At 53.8% G+C, this 21,304-nt stretch overlaps 2 protein-coding genes across 3 annotated transcripts; one reads left to right on the plus strand and one right to left on the minus strand.

Annotated features, from left to right (window-relative positions):
* Positions 1-171: 171 nt before the first annotated feature.
* On the minus strand, positions 172-9,198 carry LOC127060242 (uncharacterized). Its single transcript, XM_050981306.1, has 3 exons — positions 7,921-9,198; positions 3,726-3,906; positions 172-309 (listed from the first exon to the last, which is right to left on the minus strand). Exons 1-3 carry the CDS (start codon positions 8,598-8,600, stop codon positions 298-300), a joined length of 873 nt encoding a protein of 290 aa, XP_050837263.1. The 5' UTR covers positions 8,601-9,198; the 3' UTR covers positions 172-297.
* On the plus strand, positions 6,981-15,868 carry SLC16A6 (solute carrier family 16 member 6). 2 transcript variants are annotated; one of them, XM_050981305.1, is made up of 6 exons: positions 6,981-7,156; positions 9,209-9,450; positions 10,053-10,196; positions 10,863-10,991; positions 11,868-12,689; positions 13,263-15,868. In XM_050981305.1, exons 2-6 carry the CDS (start codon positions 9,216-9,218, stop codon positions 13,517-13,519), a joined length of 1,587 nt encoding a protein of 528 aa, XP_050837262.1. In that variant the 5' UTR covers positions 6,981-7,156; positions 9,209-9,215; the 3' UTR covers positions 13,520-15,868. The 2 variants fall into 2 exon arrangements, with proteins under 2 accessions (XP_050837262.1, XP_018774422.1); XM_018918877.3 differs by lacking the exons at positions 6,981-7,156; positions 9,209-9,450 and having other exon boundaries at positions 10,735-10,991.
* The last annotated feature ends 5,436 nt before the right edge of the window (positions 15,869-21,304 follow it).

The raw sequence follows: 21,304 nt of genomic DNA on the forward strand, positions 1-21,304 counted from the left end.
TTTCACACCCAGGCACAGCCGATATTCCCGAAACCGGCGCCAGCAAAGGTGTTATTCTTAGAAGTCAAAAAACACCCTTTGAAGTCACTGTCACCCTATTTATATCTTTCCTTCCTTCCTGGTAAATATCTAATTAGACACCAAACCGAAGCGGTATTTTCCCCTCCAGGAGCGGGTTCGATCCGCCAGCTCCTCTCCCCTCGCCGCAGCCAGAGGGATGTTTGTGTCCAAAACTGGCTCCTTCCCTGCAGGCTGAGAAGAAACTGAAGGGGCTCTGTCAGTCCATCCTTCACCTGGTTACAGCATCCCCTGTGCAAGGGAAACAATATAGTCAGGACAGGGGAGTGCTCCTGCACCCCAGCGCGGGGCAAAGCAGCTTCTGCAGACACCAGGGCAAAGCAGCTTCTGCAGACACCAGGCCTTTGCCTTTGAAGTTGTTCTGCTGCCTGGTTCACAATGGCTCAACTGCTGGAAAGGACTGGGAATGCTGAGTGCCCCTTTCCTGCACCCACTGCTCAGGCTGGGATGGTTTCCTGTGCTCCTGCCATCCCACGTTCCTGCCATTCCCAGCTCATGTCATCCTCTGTCCCTGCCATCCCCTGCTCTTGCCGTCCCCAGCTCCTGCCATCCCCTCCTCCTGCTATCCCATGTTCCTGCTATCCCCTGCTCTTGCCATCCCACATTCCTGCCATCCCCAGCTCATGCCATCCTTTGCTTCTGCCATCCCCTGTCCCTGCCATCCCCTGCTCCTGCCATCCCCAGCTCCTGCCATCCCCCTCTCCCTCCTGCTTGCCAAGGGCTTTCTCCAAGTGCTGCAGCCCTGTGAGGGGTTCATACAGGGCCCTGCCTTTCTTGTGGCAGCTGGCAAGTGTCTGAAGCTCATTGTCTGAATTCAGTTCTGCTCCCTCTGCCCCACCACTGCCAGAGCAGGGAGCACAGCCCGGCTGCTGGAGGGAGCTGCCCCAGAGGTGAGGAGGCAGGAATCCAGACCCAGAAGGCAAAAACCCCCAGGACCAGCCAGGATTAAGCACATCCAGCTGCTTAGGGCAGGATGTGGCCTCCAGAGATGGAAAGGTTCAAGGACAAAGCCTCCAAGGACCATGGCAGAGAGGGAGCTGTGGCAGAGCTCCACGGAGCAGATGGAGCTGTGGAATATGATGTCTTGAACACAAAGTTATGGCCAAAGGGGGATGGAGCCGCAGAGTTCTGCCAAAATCCTGCTGGGTCCTGCACCAGGAGCTCTGCACTGGCTGTGGGATCTGTGCTGGGCTGGGATGGCCAGGACCCAGCTGTCCCCAGAGGCACCAGCAACCTTGGGGCAGGGACATGGCATGAGGGATGCAGCTGCCATGGCATGGCCAACACAGCCAAGCAGGACAACACCCACTAACACAGAGAGGGAGAGTAGAGAAGACAGTACTGGGAAACAAAAGAGAAGAACAGGACAGGAGGAGGCAGGAGAGGGAATAGGATGAGCCCCATCTGTAGGCCAAGCGGTTTGTAGCTTGCAAAGTAAATTATTCCCAGGTTTTGCTGTTCATCTTTTAAAGCTTTGGGCTGTCACTTGGATCAGCATCTCCTGGGCTGTCAGCAGAGCAGTGCAGTGATCAGAGATGTGGCTCCATTCATAATTCATAGCCCAGAGTGTTAATTTATGAAGGCTGGGATCTCTCAGTACATCACCTAATGGGGGTGGGATCTGGTGGGTGGTGGGGCTGAGCTGTGGGAGGGGGCTCAGCTCTGGGAAAGGCTGCTCAGCCCTGCCCCAACAAAGCCCACAAGCTCAGGTCCTGATCTGCACCCTCTGCATCCCCACAGCTCCAACAATTGAGATTAGGTCTCTGGACATGTTTGATGGTGACTAAACTGCCTTTATTTTCAAAACAAAAATTCCTTTGCAATTTCCTTGGATTTCTTCATGGATGGGGACTCGAAAGGAGCAGCAGCTCTGCTTGGGTCCAGGGGCTGAGCCCACCTGGGCCAAGGGCAGCACAGAACTGAGCCTCCAACTTCACAGTGGTCAGGGAGACCTCAGCCTATCCCAACCCCATCCCAGCCCCATCCTAATCCCATCCCAGTCCCTTTCCAGCCCCATCCCAGCCCTATCCCGGTCCCCTGTCTGGGACTCTCCACAACAGAGCAGGATATCACCCTGTGCCAGAACTGGGGCTTGGGAAAGAACAAAGCACCACAAGTTGAGCTGATCTCCTCAGGCAGGTGGTGTTCAGGCTTTCTGGGAAGACACACCAGCTAATCCTGCCCTCTGGCACCTCCACTGGCACCCAGCAGCTCCCAGCCCCTCCCAGGCTGAGCTGGTCTCTGTGCCAAATCCCAGCCTGTCCAAACATCCTCCCAGCAGCACCATCCCAGACCCAGTCCCGGTCCTGAGGGGGTGCCCTGCACCCCCAGAGTGCCCCAGGGACCCCCAGCTGCACCTGCAGCCCCACAGAAAAACCCAGCCCACCTCAAAGCGGCCGAACCCACAAACCTCTGTCCCTTCCATTTACTCTGGGGAGGGATGCCAGGATGACACAGCTAACAAAAACAACCCAAACAATTTTCAAAGGACACTCTCTCCTCCCTAAATTACAGGGAAAGTCTTTCAGGGCTCAAATTCATGCATTAGGATCAAACAAAACTTGCTGATTCCTGATGCTCAGAGCTGTTTGAAGGCGAGGTGGAACACAGCCTGTGGAATGCCCACATCCAGACCACATCCATGAGTGTGAGGCCACCCTTGGCATCAACTCTGCACTCTGAGCCCTCTCTGACCCTTTCCAGCTCAAATTCCCGGTGAGTCCAGGCTGTTCACATCCCCCTGGAGGAGGTGGGAGCCCCCTGGGACCCCCCCTGCACCAGGACCTGCACCCCCTCTGCTCCCCTCCAGCTTTGCTGCAGCCAGCCCCACCCAGAGCTGACCCCACCAACTTTCAACTCTTCCTGCAAAGATCAAAACGACTCAGGAGAGATTCCCCAGGCTGGCAGGAACACTGTGGCACCTCACCCTGTGCCAAGCAGGAAATAGTGCCCAGGTGGCTGCAGCTGGAGGAGTGGCTGGGAGGGATCACTCCCAGCACCTGAGCCTGGGGATGAGCGGCGCTGGCAGAGCTGGACATGGCACACCTGGCACAGCACGCACCTTGGACCAGGGCAGCCCTGAACAAACAAATAACCTGCCTTCTGTGAGCCAGCCACGGCACTCACAGGAGCCTGGAGAAGTCCAAACCAGATAAACCAGTTTAGAAAAGCCCCAAAGCCTCTCCAAGCTGGACACCCCCGGGCTGGCCCCAGTGTAGAGGAGGGGAGATGCCTCTCTGGGATGTCACCCCTGGCAGTGACACCACAGAGGGGTCACCCACACTGTGCTGGCATTATCTGTCATGTATTTATTACACATTAACCAGAAAGTTTACAAATCTTGGGGCCAGCATGATCATTTTCACATTTTTCACATTCTTTCACATTTTCACGCCTGCCTGGAGAGCAAAGCAGTGGCTGGAGCCCAGAAAAACCTGACGCCCTTTGAAGCACACCCAGCTGTGCTGAGCTACCCCCTGCCAGCTCCCGGGGCTCACAACCCACCCAGGGGGTGCCAGCTCTGATCTCCAGCCCAAACCCGCCCAGTGGTCCTGCCCAAAGTCCCAGCAGGATCCCCCATCCTGGCCACGAGGAGCAGGGAGAAAAGGACACAGCAAAGGATGAGAAATTCAAAGCAGAGTGGGTACCTGCTGCCATCCAGGACAACTCCAGGAGCTCCCAGTGTCACCCCTTGTGCCAGCAGGGGTCAGGGAAACTGAGGCAGGCAAGCAGAAGTGATGGCTCAGCTGTGCTGTGACACGGGATGGGGACACATCCCCATGGTGAGGCTCTTGGTGCTGACCCCGTGGGGGGATGTCCAGCCACAGCCTGGGGGGATGGATGGCAGGGCAGAAAAACAAATCTATGGCTTGTTTTCAATTTAAGATTCCAGAGATTTTGATTAGAGCAGAGAAGGGCAGCAAGCACCTGGTGAGGGGTCTGCCCGTGGGGCAGAGGGGCAGGAGCTCTGTGTCTGCCCCCTGGGCCCTCCCCAGGGCTGACATGTTTACCAGCCAAGCTCCATTCCCAGCACCACCGTCCTGACAATGCTCTGAGCACAGTCAGGACTTCATTCCAGGAAAAAGGTTTTCTACTGGCATAGTTTATACTAGTTCTCCTCACAGAACAAGCAGCACCGACAAAAACATACTTCTGCAGATTTACCAGGATTTCTGCCAGCTCCTGGGACAGGAGAATGTTTTTCACCCATCTCACTGCTGGGTCTTTCAGAGAAAACATTTCACATGCCGAGCAGGGCTGGGCAAACCCCGGCAGAATAAATGAACTGGAAGTCCCTGAGCCATCCGGCGCTCGGCGCAGGGGCCCGCGCTCCCCTGCTCTGCCCAGCCCGCCCCCTTTTCCAGCTCCCGCCTGATTTATGCCCACAGCCAGGACTCCTGCTCGGCTTCCCCGTGGATTACAGAGCCCTCAGCCCCCAGCCCTGCTGCTGGAGTTGCTGGGATGATGGAGAGGCACGTCCTGCTGCCAGCGCTGCCAGGCACGGCACGGACCCACCATGGATGTGCCGGGGAAAGGATCCCAGTGAGGCACAGCCAGGCAGGCAGCAGGGAAATTCCCCCAAAATATGGGGGAAAAGGGTTGTACAGTGGGGCTGGGGAGGCTGCAGCCACCATCCCTGTCCCCCCACAGAGTCCCTGCAGCCCCCTGGGCTCCCCAGAGCCTTATTGCTCTTGGAAAGCCCAAAGGAAAGGAATGGGAAGGTGAGGCAGAGAGAGATGCAGAACACGACAAGAAATACCGAGGAGCAAATGCTTTGGGTTTTTCATGCCAAAGATATTTGCATTCTTATTTCTGCCCTGGAGGCACAAACCTCTTTTGTTGTCCCACAAGCACTTGCACTGTCCTTACCAGGAAGAATTTCAGCACGGGGAGGGTGACCCATTCCCAAGGAAAAGCTTGTGAAAAGTTTGTATAACGGGATTTTGGTGCTCACCCTTTATCTGCGCCCCCCGAAAGGCAGGGCATGGGTGAAGGACACCCAGCTCAAAGGCTCCCTCTGAGGAAGGGGTTTCCTGTGGGACAGGGAGATAAGAGGCTCTCAAGGACACACAGGGTGCACTCCCATGGCTGAGGACTCAGATTTCTGATGGATTTCTGATGGATTTCAAAAGGATTTCAGCTTGTTCAGGAGGGGACTGCAGAAACCTCCCAGAGTGCAGCAGCACTTGCTGGAGGCAGCAGCTATTGGGCCAGCATTGCCAAGAGAAACCAGCAGCAGCTTTCCCAAAGTTCCCCAAAAAAATGGAACAATTTGCCTCATTTGGGGCAATCTGGAGAATTTTACCCCAACTACCTGCTGCCCTTGGCTGTGCAGCAATCCCATTGGGAAAAATGAAGGGAAAAGCAGCAGAAGGGACTCTGGCCAAGCCAAACACAGCAGCCCTTGCAGTGCAGGGACATTTTAACCTGGCTGCTTTTGCCAGGGGTATGAACCAGGATCAGCAGGTTCCACATTAACCCAGCACCCAGTGGTGGGCTCCTGGCTGAGGTGAGAAGTGTGGTCACCCACCCAGTCTGACCCCTCTGCTGTTCCCTGCAGGCAGAAGCCCACTGGGAATGGTGCAAGACTCCAAATCCTCCTGGCAGCATCCATCTGTGCCCAGCTCACGGAGAGCAGGAGCAGGATGGAGCAGCAGCAGCCAGCTGAGGCTGCCAGAGCTCCAAGAGAGCCTGGACAATGCTCTCAAGGACAATGTGGGGTTTTTGGGGTGTCTGTGCACAGCCAGGGGTTGGACTCCATGATCCCTGTGGGTCCCTTCCAGCTCAGGGTGTTCTGTGATTTCAGGCTGACTGAATCCCTGCTCCCTCCCTCCCTCCCCAGTGCTGAGTTGGTCTCTCCTGCTCTGCTTGACTCACAAATCCCTACTTTTTAAGCTTTATACATAAAGGACATGTTTTCCCTTAAAAATCCAATTAAGGAGTTGGTTTTCCCTAGGAAATGCAACCAATGGAAATGTTTTCCCCTTATAATTCAACCAAGGGTCATGTTTTTCCCTAAAAAATTGCAATTAAATGAGATGTTTTTCCCTAAAAATGCAACAAAAGGGCATGTTTTTCCCTAAAAAATCATCTTCTTTAGTCCAGCTAAAGGAGATGATTTCCCAAAAAAAATATAGGCAAGGGAGATGTTTCCCCAAAAAATGCAACTGATAGAGACAGTTCCCCCTAAAAATTTAACTCAGGGAGATGTTTTTTTTTTCCCTAGGAATGCAACTAAAGGAAATGTATTCCACAAAAATACAACTAAGGGACAGGTTTTTGCCTAAAAACAAAACAAAAAAAGCAACTAAGGGAGATTTTTTTCTCTAAAAATACAACCACGAGAGATGGTTCCCCCTAAAAATTCAAGCAAGAAAAATGTTTGCCCTAAAAATGCAACCAAGGGAGATGTTCTTCCCCTAAAATTGCAACAAAACGAGATTTTCCCTAAGGGAAAGGAGGTTTTCCCTAAAGATACAACTAAAGGAAGTGGCTTCCCCTAAGAATACAACCCAGAGTGACATTTTTCCCTAGAAACACAACTAAATGAGATGTTTTGTCCTGAAAAATACAAACAAGGGGCATATTTCCCCAACACCGCATCATGCTCGGAGGGGACAAAACCACCGGGGGGCGGGGGGGCTCCGGCATGTGCTTCCCGCATCCCACCCGCACCGCGGGGATGCTCCGGACCCCGCAGCCCAGGGATGCTCCGGAGCCCGCACCTGCCGGAGCTCCCCGTGCGGGGCAGGTGCGGGCCGGGGGCTGCGGGGGCTGCCGGGGATGCTCCGGAGCCCGCGGGGCCGCCCCTGCACCGCCCCTCCCGCACACGCGGTGCCGCCGCTGGGCGAGCCGGGCCCGGCGCCGCGCACATGGGCGCTGCGGAGCCGCCGGCGGAGACCGGCTCCAGCCGGTATAAAAGGGCTGCGAGCGAGCACCGAGCAGCAGCAGCCGCCGCCGCGGGCAGCGGGAGCAGCAGCGGCCGGAGGCCGGCGGGCAGCGGGGCCGCCTCCTCGCCGAGGGTCGCCCGCTCGCCCTCCCGGGCCATGGGCAGCCCCTGACCCCGCCGCAGCACCGGGTGAGTGGGGCTCCCGCCCGGGCATTCCGGGGGAGCTGGGTGGGGGAGGGCTTTGTTTCCCTTTTTTATTTAATTTTCCCCCTCTTTTAGGGCGCTTTTTAACGTTATTTTTCATTTTTTCCAGCGTTTTCCTTCCCCACCTCCCCTCGCCCGCATCCCTGTATTTTTAGCCCGCGGCCCCGGCGATGCAGGAATCAGGGCTGAAATGTTGGGAAAGTGATGCAGGGAAGGGGGGGCCACGCCGGGCCCCTGCGCTCCGGCTTCTTCATTTTCAATTTTTTTCCCCGGCCACCATTATTTCTTTTAATCTTTAAATGTACAAAACATACGCCCAGGTTTGCGGTTTCTCTGGGTTGTTTTTCCTTCCCTTATTTTTTTTTTTTTTCTGTTCCCTAAGCGTGCTTCCTCCCGATCTGCTTTTCGCCCCCTTATTCCCCGTGCAGTGACACAGGAATTCGTGGCAGCCCCGTCCCCTCTCTCGGGGGGTCTCCAGGCACTTCCCGCAAAGTTCGGGGGTCCCGCCCGTGCCCCTCGCCCTGCCCGGCTGCAGCAGAGCCCGGCGCGGGCAGCACCGCAGGGAGGGATGCAGGAGCCCACGCCTCGCTCCATCCCTGGCGGAGCGGATCCCCCGGGAGCCGCGCACCCGCCATGCGGCACCGCAGGAGGGGCTGCGGGGCCTGGGGACCCCCCTGCCCCGCTCGGGGACCCCCGGCGTGGGCTCGCAGCCCGGCCGGGCTCCCGCGGGGCCGGTGCCGCGCACTCGCCTGCTCCGCCGTGCCGAGTTCCGCGGTGGGCTGCGGCCGGGGCTCGGAGCGCGGAGCCGAGGAGCCGAGTCTAAAATGGAGGAGGGAAATGCCGGGTGGCTGCCGGGGACGGCGGCGCGGGGGGAGCGCACGCCCGAGCCGCAGGTCCGGGCGGGACGGGGCGGCTCACGGGGCGGCCACCGCGGGCACCGCTCCGCGCCCTGCCGGGAGCCAGCGCCGGTGCTGACCCGCGCTGTGTCCCGCGGTGCTGACTCCGGCACCGTCCCCTCCGCACAGGTGCGGCGGTGACCCCCGGCACCGTCCCCACGCGCAGGTGTGACAGTGACCCCGGCACAGTGGATCCCCTGCGGGTGTGGCAGTGAGCCCAGGACTGACCCCCCCACCCCAGTCCAGGTGATCCTGTCGCTGTCCCCCTGCACACGTGTGGTGCCGCAGTGGCCTCTGCTCCGTGCTCCCTCCGTGCCGGTGTGGCAGTGACCTGGCACTGTCCCCCTGCACAGGTGCGGTGCTGACCCCGGCACAGTGGGACCCCCCTGCGGGTGTGGCAGTGAGCCCAGGACTGTAACCCTGACATTGTCCCCCTGTGCAGCTATAGCAGTGACCCCAGCACAGTGTCCTGTCCCTGACTGTGACACTAGTGCTGTCCCTCCCGTGCAGTCGTGGCACTGCTGGGGTTCCATGGGGAGCTTTGTGTGGGACCAAAGCCACCCCCACAGCACCCAGGTGACACGGGGCAACGCTGAGGACACTCTGTTATCTTATGGGGTGATCCCGTCGAGCCCCTCCTGCCCCGGGGATGGCAGTGGTGCCAAGGGCTGCAGGGGAGCTGGTGGTAGTGTGGAAGTCCCCACCCCTGTTTTGAGGTGTGGGCAGCCCTGAGCTGCCGTTCTGGGCACAGCCAGGCTGGGGACGATGGGTGCCCTGGGGGCTCCTGCGGCTCCACCAGCCCAGCCCAGCCGCGCTGGGCTCCGCGGTGGATCTTTCACGAACTGCATCCATCCGCCCCCGTGCACCGACAGACAGATGACAGCTCCCAGCTCCCGGGCTTGCCTGCTGGGAACAGCTCGCCCGGGTGCTGAGCTGTGAGTTTCTGGTGCTGGGCTCACAGGGCAGCAGCAGGAAGGAGCCCACGGAGGGACAGAGGCAGAAACACCAGCCCAACTCCCACACTTGGCAGCACAGGGTCCGGCTCGTGGTGCCTTAGGGGTGCTACAGCTCCCAGGCTGTGCCTCTTCCAGCAAAATTCAGCTTAAACTGATGCCTGGCTGCCTCTCCCCTCTTTTCCCAGATCCAAAATGACGGTCAAAGCTGTAAAGATGCCGTGCACCTCTGCAAACGTTTATACTAAAGTGCCTGACGGAGGATGGGGCTGGACGGTCGCCTTTGCGTTCTTTGTGGTGGAAGCCCTGACATACGGCATCATAAAATCATTTGGAGTCTTCTTCAACGACCTGATGGACAGCTTTGACGAAACCAACAGCAGGATATCCTGGATAATATCCATATGTGTGTTTGTACAGACCTTCACAGGTAAGAGGAGCAGGCGCTCGACCCAGGTGCAAGGGGCAGTCCTGCTGCTGACTCAGCACACAAGGACCTGGCACTTGTGACTTTTGTGCCTCTAATGGCTCCATTATAAATTAAATCACAGCCATAAAGCTCAGAGACTGCTCCTCAAATGCCAAGAAATGTCTGGCTCAGCCTGGCAGTCCCTTTGAGCCCCAGCTCATGTCTGTGGGTGGTGCAGGGACAGGGTCCGTGCCACTGAGCCTGACCCAGTTGTTCAGGTCTCACCAGCAAGGGGCAAAACCCAGAGTTTTCAAAGCAAACTCTGCAGTGAAAAGGATTAGAAATAACTTGAGCCTTGCTGAAATCCAGTGGTATCCAGGCATGTGGCTGGAGATTTGTCCCAGGCTGCCACGTGCTTGTCTTTTAGTCGGTTCTGGTGATTTTGTAGCACGTCCTAAATGCTGTGAGCTGTGCTCTGAGGGTGGCTCCAGGGTGATGCCGTGCTGTGCAAGGAGGTGGCACCTCACGGTGAGCCGGGCAGGAGCATGAGGAAAGCCTCTGCAGGAGATGGTGGCCGTGAAGTTGCTGAGGTGGGTGCTGACCATGGCTCTCTCCCTCTCCAGCTCCTCTGTCGACGGTCCTCAGCAACCGCTTCGGGCACCGCCTGGTGGTGATGGCCGGGGGGCTGCTGGTCAGCAGTGGCATGGTCATCGCCTCCTTCGCCCGCAGCGTGGTGGACATGTACGTCACCATCGGCATCGTCTCCGGTGAGCCACCCTCCTGTCCCCTGCCTGTGCTCCATGCTGCTGCCCCTCCCGAGCTGATCCCGCAGCGAGGATGGGCCCCAGGCTTGGCTTTGTGCCTGTGCCACCCCGGGCACCGCCCTGGACTTGGCCCTGAGCTCGTGCAGCAGCACCGGTGGCTTCTGATGAGCTGGGATGGCTGAGGAGACCAAAGCTGTGCCCAGCACCAAATCCTCTAATGCTCCCTCTGTCTCTGGTTTCTTCTCCTGATACTTTTCCCCCTCTCCAGCCTGGCCTGGGTGTTCTGCTCATGTCCATGGCCAGGAGCTTGCCTTGCTTAGGGGAACAGTTGCTACAGGCTCAAATACTTTTAAGCAGATGAGGTCCTCAAAGTGGACCCCGCTGGCTGTTTGGGAGCAGAAGGCATTGTCTAGCAGGTTTGGGAGGCTGGGTCTCTTGGTTTGGGTTTTTACTCTCCTTTTTTCTTTTTTTCTTCTTTTCTTTTCCCCCTTCCAATTTACAAAAAAATAACATTCTGGTTTCCCCAATGATTTTCTTCCAGGGTGACTTGCTGAGTTGGCCGAAATGATACTGTAATGACCACCGGGAAAACCGACTTAACGGGTTCTTGCATCGGTGTTTCCCCCTCCTTTACTTGTTGTTATGGCAATTTTTGGCATTTATTCACAGGCCTGGGATACTGCCTCTCCTTCCTCCCGACTGTCACCATTTTATCACAGTATTTTGACAAAAGGCGCTCGCTGGTCACAGCGGTGGCATCTACAGGGGAATGTTTCGCCGTCTTCTCTTTCGCACCAGGTACGATGCCCACGTGCTGGGAGTGCCAAAGGCACAAATCCTTTCCCCAAGCAAACAGCCAGAGGCCAGCTCGGTGCCCACAAGTGGTTGCTCACATGCCTGTGGCACCCAGAGTGACGGGCAGTGCCAGGGATGGGTGTGACACTGCCCGAGCCCCCCCGGTGCCATGTGCCAGTGCAGGACATGCCTGGCTGATATGCAGCCCGCCGGGCTCCCTATATAGATCTGGCAGGCTAAAAATAAGCCCGAGAAACTTCAGCTATTTAAAACACACAGTGCACAGAACTGCTCCTAAAGGTTACTGGGCTTGTGCTCAACATGGGCTGCCAAAGTGCTCCAGCCTTTTGGGGACCTGTGCCCAGGCATCACAGCCCTGTCACCTCTGCCCTTGAGGTTCATGTGGCTTGCTGTGCTCGTGTGCTCTGGGCTAATCCTCGCTGCAAAGCTGCTTTGGGTGCAAAGGAAGGCTGGTAATTAGGTGGTGACGTGCACCTTTGAGCAGAGCTGAGACTCTCTCTGCTACCTGGTTTCAGGGTGGGGGCAGCTGAGAAAGGACACTCAAGCACTGAGTTTGCCCTCCTTCACTGGAAACAACAGCCCCTTTGTCCCTGGACCTGCTGAGACCTCAAAAAAGGCTACCTAGAGGGTGGCATCTGCTAGCCAGGTGGTAAAAGCCACAGCTTTTAGCTTCTGTCTGCTGCAGCAGAGGGGAGGAATTTGGGTGCCAGACCCCTGGGTAGAGGGACCCCTGCTCAGCCTTTTCGAGAGGCACCTGGAACCTTCCGGGGGTGCATCTCCAGTCCCTTCCCTGGCTGTAAATTCAATTCCTCGGTGTGACTACAGGCTTTCCCAGTTACACTTCTCCTCTTCCCTCAGCAATCACGGCCCTGAAGGAGCAGATTGGCTGGAGGTACAGCATGCTTTCTGTCGGGGTGCTGCAGCTGGGCATCACCGCCTGTGGCTCGCTGCTGCGCCCCATCGTCATCAGAGAGCAGGAAGAAGTGAAAGCACAGCCTCCAGAGGAGTCCACAGAGACAAAGTACATGCTTGAAAACGAACAAACGTGCACCTCAATAGAGTCCATAGACTCAGGAGTCGATATAACTACCTCACCCAGCAATGTGCCTGGAAAAACCAAAGCAGAGCCGAAAAGTGAAGAACCAAAGCAACACGGACAGAACCCCGTTGACAATAACAGCACCCCTCCAGAACCAAAAACCAAACTACTGGACTTCTCTGTGATGAGAGACTATAGCTTTATCTGTTATGCATTCTTTGGCCTGTTTGCAACCCTGGGCTTCTTCGCTCCCTCCCTCTACATCATCCCCCTGAGCCGCAGCCTGGGCATCGGCAAGGACCACTCTGCCTACATCCTGTCAGCCATGGCCATCGCCGAGGTCTTCGGGAGGATTTTTGCAGGCTGGCTTCTCAACAAGAAGCCCATCCGCAAGATCTACATCGAGCTCATCTGCGTCATCCTGCTGTCTGTAGCCTTGGTTGCCTTCCCTTTTGCCTCTGGATTCTGGGGCTTGATGATATGTAGCGTTTATTTTGGCTTCATGCTCGGCACGGTGGCGGGCACACATATTCCCCTCCTGGCTGAAGACGACGTGGTTGGCATCGAGAGGATGTCCTCTGCAGCTGGAGTCTATGTCTTCATTCAAAGCTTAGCTGGGTTGGCTGGACCACCCCTTGCAGGTAACACAGACTTTGGTCTTGGTTTTGTTTTGGAGATGTTTGACAGCTGTGGGTGCTGATCTCTGCCTAGAAGGTATTCTGGCAGCACTAATCACAGCACTCCCCTAAAAGCCCTGCAACCACTATTGGGAGTCTCCCAGAGCCAGAAGACTGCAATGCAGCTCTGCAGAGTCCCATGGATGAGGCACTGAGGAACCTCAGAGGGAAGGGAAATGCTGCAGTGCTCCCCTGATCCTGTTAGAAACCCAAACCTGGCACCACTTCAGGCACAAGCAGAGGCGAATCCCTCTCGCTGTGCCTGTGCCACGCACTGCAGAAAGGTGAAGGCTGGCAGAACAAACAGATGCCTGCTGCATCTCGGGCTCAGCATCCCTGCAGTGCCCAGGGGCTCCTGACTGGCCTGGAGATGACACTGTGTACCCCAGAACACAACGAGGTTACTTTTTTAACGTGGCATCCGATGGGCACCGAGTTTTGGCCACAGATAAAATGCAGATTAAAGCCCTACAGGAGGGCAGGGCAGGGCAGGGGGGGAGTGGGCTGTGGCTAACTGCTGTAAATGTTTTTTTCCAGGTGTCTTAGTGGATACGACAAAGAACTACAGCTCAGCCTTCTACTCCTGTGCTGCTGGCATGGTCCTGGGGGCCATGTTCCTGGCCCTGGTGAGGCCGTGCAAGACTGGGCTGTGCCACCACCAGCAGCAGCAGCAACAGCAGCAGCAGGTGGAGGAGAGCACGGCAGGGCCACCACCAGAACTACCAGATGACTTTATAGACATGGATATTGGAAAAGCAGAAAATTCAGGAAAAGGCTCTGACAGCGTGGTATAAAAAACCCTGTTCCTTCTCCATCTAATGTACTCAGTGTAAGGCTGGGGGAAATGTCAGCTCTGCTCCACGTTTTAAAACTCCATTCTAAAGGGAATGTGAAATTTTAAATGTGAACAGTTGCTACCAACAATTTTTTTTTTTTAATATTAGACAGAATTTTTTTAACCAACAATGGAAAGCTCCATAGAAAATACGGATAGTCACATAAGAATAACTTCTGTCTAGCATGAAGATGTGATGCACACTTGCTTTCCTGATAACAAGCATAGGTAAAGGTCCAACTGATCCATAAATACTGACGACAGCAACAGCAGAAGCAGCTCAGCCTCTGACTGTCACCCATCCCCTACCACCAATTCCCACAGACCCGATGATACGAACTGGAGCATTTCATACACCACCAGTAGCCAACTGAATCTTCTTCTGGAAGGATACAGACTCACCTTTTAGCTTGGAGGAGGAGGAGGCCAGGCTAGATAGCTGACAATTAGAAACCATTGCTAATGATCTTAACTTGAATGTCACATAATGCTGGGAAATCAAAGGCTCCGTGTGTTTTCATGGCCAGTTATTACTGCACATATCTCATAAGATCATTTTTCTTCTCCCAACTGGGATCCTCAGAACTGTTTTCTGTTGATAGTCAGACCTGATGTACTGTTCCTAATTTAACTAGTATTTATTAATTTATTCTGAGATTGTTAAAGGAGGTTAGCTTAAATAACTGGAGAGGAAAAATGATCTTCTGCATAACGGAAAGCTGTCTTTACATCAATCTCTTCAATGCCTATCTTGTATTGCTTGTGAAATTGTTGGGAAAATTACTCTTACAGCATAAAGTGTAGCTGTTTTTAATAGGTAAGTCTTAAGTAACCCAATTATTTAAAAAGGAAAAAAAAAACAACAAAAAATAATGAACTACAGATCCAGCATCTCTTTCCATGGCAAAAGGCTCAGCTGGTGCCCACGGACCCGGCACGGCTGCTGGAACCAGCCCACCCCACAGGGAGGATTTGGCCCAGGATGTCTTAATGTACCCAAACCCTTGGCTCACAGGTGCACAAGGAAATCTCTGCTGCAGCCCCAGCTGCCTGTGGCCCCCCAGGCCCTTGCCCTGTCACTGCCCCCCAGCCCTGTCCCCAAGGGGTGCTGGGGTGGCCGGGCTGAGCTGCACCCCTTCCCCAGCTCTCCCCTAAAGTCAGCAAGGGGCTTCTTGTTTTTTGCTGCTGACTTCAGTGAGAAATGGAGTGGAGCCTGTGCATGAAGGGAAGGATAAAGGCAGCGTTTGAGCTGTTCATTCAGTCTTAATGGGAGAGATTCCTGCTCACAGTGACACGAGCTTGCTTACCCCACCTATATGCATCTTCTCGCCTCTAGGCAACTCAGGGGGACAAATCAAACGAGTCTGTTCTGGTTTGGGGGGAAAAGAAACCCCAAACCACCATTTCTGTGTACTTAAGTGGAAGTGGCATCATCCATTAACTGCTACACTGACCTGTCTGTGTTTTACCAGCCATAGAAATGTGGGACAATCTGTAAAAGGAAAAAAAAAAAAAAAAAGAACAACCTCTTTTTGGGAAGGTGCTTGGTTTGTTTTTTCTGTCTTAGATGTCAAAAAAAAAAAAGGAAAAAAAAAAAAGAAAAATTTAAAAAAAAAGGGAAAATAAAAATAAAAAAAAAGAAACAGGCACTCTTGCAACCAAGTGGCTGGAGCAATTCATCCTCACTGCCCGGGACCTGCGGTCTCGTGTCCTTCCTCTGCCTCAGCACTTTATCACGGCCAGCAGAACCTCGCTGTGTTGCACCCAGGACTGGAAGATCCTTACAGAGAACTTGTGTGAATCGGTGACCAGTGAACAAATAGCCACGTTGCATTACGATGTACCTTTAATTTATTGTTAATTTATGATACTTCAAGCGTTTTGGTAAATGTTCTGTAGCCTATCCTCGTAAGGTTGTTGAAGTCTTTGTGATTGATCCGAGACCTCACTACAGCACTTTGCTATCACAACTGCTTGGAAGTGGAATTAAGGCCTCCAGGTTTTGCGTGTGTGTGGAAGCTCCCTGTTCTGCAGATTTGCGAGGTTCTACTGTATTTAGTTTGGGGTTTTTTCTCTTTTTTTTTTTTTTTAATTACCAAGTTTCCAATCCAGATCAAATGCTACGATTGTCACTGACCTCACAGTCCGTTTCTGTTCCTGTCTGCGTCGTGGCACGAGCAGGGGAGCGAGTGGTGAGTGTGTGTGTGTGAGGGCACAGCACAAGCAGGATTTACTGATTTGTTTGTAACAAAATGGACTCTGGAAATACTCTTAAACACTGAGATTTGCAATAAACTTTTTCCTTTTTTTTGGTTTTTTTTTTTTTTCCCCTTTCTCTCTTTTTCCCTTTTCTTCTTAATAATAAACACAGCGAAGAAACTTCTCATCTCCCTGTCCTGCATCCCTGGGTTGCAGTGGGGAGCTGTCACATGCCATGCTGCAGTCTGAAGTGGCCCTGCTTTCGCTGGAGCTGGGCAATCCCAGGAGCAGGCTGTGGCTTAGTGCTCACCCTGGCAGAGAGGGAGCCTGTTCCCCTCCTGGTGCCTGAACTGTGGCTCCTGTGAGCCCAGACCCTGCAGCCCTGATTAGAGGGAGCCTGTTCCCCTCCTGGTGCCTGAACTGTGGCACTTGGGAGCGTTCCCCTCGTGTCTCCACAGGGCACGCAATCATGTTGTTATTTTATCATGGCTGAATTGCTGAATACTTTCTCCATGCCAGGCTGAGCCACTAGTGTATCAGAAAAAATTACTTTACCCCCCTCCCAAAAGCCACTAAATCGCAGATTAGTCGTGCTAAAGAGCAATTTTCTCTCCCTCAAACCTAATTTCTTGATTTGCCCTTCCCTGCTCGCCCTGTCCAGCATCCCCAAACCCTGCCAGGAGCAGGGCTGCCACGTCCCAAATCCCACTGCATGCATTAGGTTTGCAAATGCCCTTCTTGCTGAGGGATCATCACCACGCTGATGGGCATTAGGTACAAGCTGTTTCCATTCTGCTTGCACAAGTGAGCCCTGCATGCTTGAACACCAGCACCAAAGTCCAGGGAAGATAATCTGCCTCCAAATTCGACTCTGGCCTGGCTTACAGCAGTGAACAAACATTATTTGCAACAGTTTCCTCCAAAACAACCCCCCAGAAAAAGGCATTGCAAAGCCTGCACACAGTTCACGTAAATAAAAGCACATTTAACTGGAGCACTATCAGATGTCTCCCTGCACAGAAGGATTTTAAGAGTCATTTTTCCCACCTGGTTTAAATTAATTGCCTGTGACCTTCTCTGTTGTCCTGCTACAAAGGCATTAAAGCCAGAACAAGATAGGATAAGGAGATATTTATTCAGTAGCACTGTACATCTATTTAGCAGCACAGTAAACAGGGGAATGTGGGCAGGACGTGCCTCAGCAATCCCTGGTATTCCTCTCCAAAGGGCTTGTATAAACTCTTGTAGTCAATGAGGCCAGTGCTGGCCAAATGTAAATAGAGGAAATTACACAAGGTCAGCCTGCAAGAGGCCAGGAGCCCTCAGACCATAGGTATCTGTCCTTGAAGCAGAAAGCAGCCTGGACTGTGGGGCTTTTTTTGCTGTTTGGGGGCCTTTTTTTAAGAAAAAAACCAAAAAACAACAACACAAACCCAGCCTAATAAAAAAAGACAAAACCATTTTTCCATTTGAAATGAAAAGGAAGGGGAAAGCTCTTGTCCTTTTTCACTTATATCAGCAAGATGACACCAGGTTCTTAAGGGGACAAATGAATCCTTGCAGATAGCCAAACTGGGCTTGGAAAGAAAGCAAAGTAGGTGCTTACAAAACAGCTTGAGTGTTTTAACTCGTCCCCTCAGATGTTACTTGTTACCATCTGAGATCATCGTGTTCCAGCTGCCTGTAGTAAACATGACCTGAATTCTCACAGTGATGCAAGCCCGGCAGCAGCCTGCCCTCCACACCTCCTTCCTCCTCAAAACTCTTCCTAAAGATGCTTCACAGGCTGGGGTTCAGGAAAAATCTGGGGTTTAGGAAAAGTCTTGGGTTTAGGAAAAGTCTCGGGCTCAGGAAGTCTTGGGTTTAGGAAAAGTCTTGGGTTCAGGAAAAGTCTCAGGCTCAGGAAAAGTCTCGGGCTCAGGAAAAGTCTCAGGTTTAGGAAAAATCTCAAGTTTGGAAAAGTCTCAGGTTTAGGAAAGCACCCCCTGGATTGTGGCTGGGTTTGAAGGCTGAGGGAGCAGGCACTGCCTGCCCAGAGGGGGTGTTTTACACCTGATGCTAAAAGGCAGGAAGAAATTCAGGATGGATTTCCCCATGGAAAGGGTGGTCAGGCATGGGAAGGGAAGGTTGGGAGTCCCCATCCCTGGGGGTGTCCAGGGAAAGCCAGGACGTGGCACTCAGTGCTCTGTTTAGCTGATAAGGTGGTGTTTGATCAAAGGTTGGACTCGAATTTGGAGTTTTTCCAGTCTTAATGGTTCCATTCTGTGATTCCATGGGCACACACACGGGGAGGGCTCCAGGCCATGCCCAGCTGCTGTTGGTCCCCAAAGCTGGCTGGCAGCCCCCGTGCCCCCTGCAGATCCAGGCCTCCTCCTCTGGACATGGTGGCAGCAAACCACGGAGATTTCCCCTCCCCAGCCCCATTCCCATGGACTTTTACTTGCTGGATTTGCAAATCCACCAGCACCAAGCTCACTCTGCAAATTGCACTAAGTCATCCAATAAATCAAATGCAACCCCCCCCTCCTTCCTAGCGCAGTCGTCGAGCTCCAGTTACAACAATTTGTGGTAAAATATTACTCACCAGCACTTTGGGCTGTGTGAGCAGCTCTGCCTCGGAGCAGACAGCCCTTAAATCACAGCATTGTCCCAGAAGCCACAAGCATAACCAAAAGTCTCATTACACGCAGACGCTGCGAGGAGAAGGCCAAGGAGACAATGGTTCCCCTCGTTGCCTTTGTCAGAGCTTTCATTCATGTTGTGATGGCTTTTTCTGCTGCATCCACTGCTGGCTGCTGGCCACAGGCAGAGGAGCAGCCCCAAGCACCCCAAAGAGCCTGGGAGCAGCGAGGTGGGCTGGGAGCATCACCCTGTGCTGCTGCTGCTGCTGCTGGTGCCTCCCCTCTGCCCCTGGGCTCCTCTGGTTCACTCTAATCCCCACCAGTTTGGGTTGGGCTGTGGAAAGTTATCACAATGAGGGGATTTAAACACTTCTGGGCTCTTGCCTTTTGCTGTGGTAGGACAGGTGTTTTTATTTTTCACGTGCTGCAAAATGAGACCCAAATTGTGCAAGGAAGAGCAAAGGGCTTTTGTGAAGTTACACCTGAGGATGGCAGGGGACAGGCACCGCTGGGGCTGGGTGGGGAGGTTTCCATTCCCACCATTTCCCTTCCACTTCCATTCCATTTCCATTTCCATCCCCCCATGCACAGGGCAGGGGGATGCTCCTCCTAAACCCTGCTGAGCACCCTCCCAACCCCTGTCCTGGGGATGGAGGGAACAGCCCAGCTCCCCTCACTGTGCTGATGGGAGGGCTCCCTCAGTGGCTATGAACTGGAAATTAATGGAATGAACTGGAAATCAATGGAATGAACTGGGAGTTAATGGAATGAACTGGGAATTAATGACCAAACAAAGCAGTGATGGATGAGCATCCACAGAAAGGTCCCCAGCTCTGGCTGCCCAAACCCTCACAGGTCCCTGGCCTCTTCCCCTGCTGGCAGTGACCTTCCCATGGCTCTGTGTCCTGGCCAGAGCTGGCCCTGCCAGCCGGAGCTCAGCGGTGACAGTGACACCGTGACACACACGGCCACTCTTGCTCCAGGTGGGATGAAGCCCTGGGAGTGCAGGGTGGGATGAAGCCCTGGAGATGCAGGATGGGATGAATCCCTGGGAATGCAGGATGGGATGAATCCCTGGGAATGCAGGAGGGGATGAATCCCTGGGAATGCAGGAGGGGATGAATCCCTGGGAATGCAGGAGGGGATGAATCCCTGGGAATGCAGGAGGGGATGAATCCCTGGGAATGCAGGAGGGGATGAATCCCTAGGAATGCAGGATGGGATGAATCCCTGGGAATGCAGGAGGGGATGAAGCCCTGGTGGTGCAGGATGGGATGAAGCCCTGGTGGTGCAGGAGGGGATGAAGCCCTGGGGGTGCAGGAGGGGATGTGCCTCTGATGTTCCTACAAAAGCAGTGCAGGGGGACAAGCCAGCCTTTTCCAAGCACTGCAACACTGGGAAACTGGGAACAGGGAGCAACAGCTTTGAGAGCTGAGCAGAGCCATCTCCTTCCCACAGGCTGTGGGCTCCCTGCCTGCCCTGAAATCACTCCTTTCCCCTCGAGGTGCTGCCAGCCCCGAGCTCTGTACCCAGCACAGCCCCAGACACTCCCTGGGCCAGCTCATTCTCACCCCCAGGCTGCTGCCTCAGCCTTATCAGCCTTATCAGCCTTATCAGCGCCGGGCAGGCACAGCCCTGCCCTGTCCTGGGGCTATCAGGGCCACAAACCCTGCCGGGCTGAACCCCACCAGGGTGACAGTGGGTGACACTGGGGACGAACTCTTTTTATTGGCCCTTTTCTGCCCGATAGCAGCTGCTCCCAGCCCAGCCAGGGCTTTGCTGTGCCCACAGAGGCACCTCCAGCTGCACCCACAGAGACACTGGCCCTGCACAGCTCCCCCTTCTCAGCAATTCCCCACCCAGATGAGAAATATATTGAACAAACTGTACCTTACAAGGGGAAATGATCTGTTTCTTCTCCCTTTTGCTGCCCTTCTCCTCCTGCCTCCAGTGACAGAGCTCAGAGCCTTCCCCAGCTTTGGGGAATATATTAATATTAAGTTGGACTCAATGATCATAGAGGTCTCTTCCAACCCCATTATTCAGTGATTCTGTGAATATCACAAAGAACCCAGCCCCCATCAGCACTTACAGCAAACCCAGGTGCAAACCCAAATAATCAAACCCAGATCACCCAAAAACTGAAACACAACCCCCCTTGAGCTTTAGCTCACAAATTGTTTTCATGGAGACACCCCCAGCTCTCCCCAGAGCTGCACAGGCAGTGTCACATCTCAAAGGGTTTTATTCACCTTTTCCCTTTATTTCATTTCTTTGCACAGCTTTGAGGGAGTCAAGAATTCCCAAGCTCTGTGTTTGGGTTCAAGGATGAGACACTGACCCTGCAGCCTGACCCACCTGTGGAGCTCTCCTTGGTCCAAAGCCCCTGGAGCAGAGCAGAGAGGCCAAACTGCTCAGTGTGCAAGTGGAACTGCACATAAACCTCGTCAAATTCTACTCTGTGGACCAAGGAAACAATAGCAGTAAATACTAAAATGCATCAGAGGTTCCATTTCAAAGGAGAGATTTTTAAAATGCATCTAGATGTGCTCTGGTGTGGGGTTTTAATAGCAAAATTCACGTGTTTTACAGGAGTTAATTGCTCACAGTGTGTGAGGGCAGGAAGGGAGGACAAAAGCAGATCTGTAAAGCTGAGAGCAAAAATTAGCCCTGAAAATTGTGCACAGTGGGAAATGTGCCCTGTCAGCCTGATTTGGGGCCCAGGTACAGGGGAGACAACTTGCCAGCACAGAGCAGGAAGTGTCCTACCTGAGAGGTAAAGAGCAGAAACCTGCCCAAATCCTGGTTACAATAATTATAAATACAAATAAAGAGCAGAAACCTGCCCAAATCCTGGTTACAATAATTATAAATACAAATAAAGAGCAGAAACCTGCCCAAATCCTGGTTACAATAATTATAAA

The sequence above is a fragment of the Serinus canaria genome, chromosome 18, assembly GCF_022539315.1.
Source record: "Serinus canaria isolate serCan28SL12 chromosome 18, serCan2020, whole genome shotgun sequence".
Taxonomy (NCBI): Eukaryota; Metazoa; Chordata; class Aves; order Passeriformes; family Fringillidae; genus Serinus; species Serinus canaria.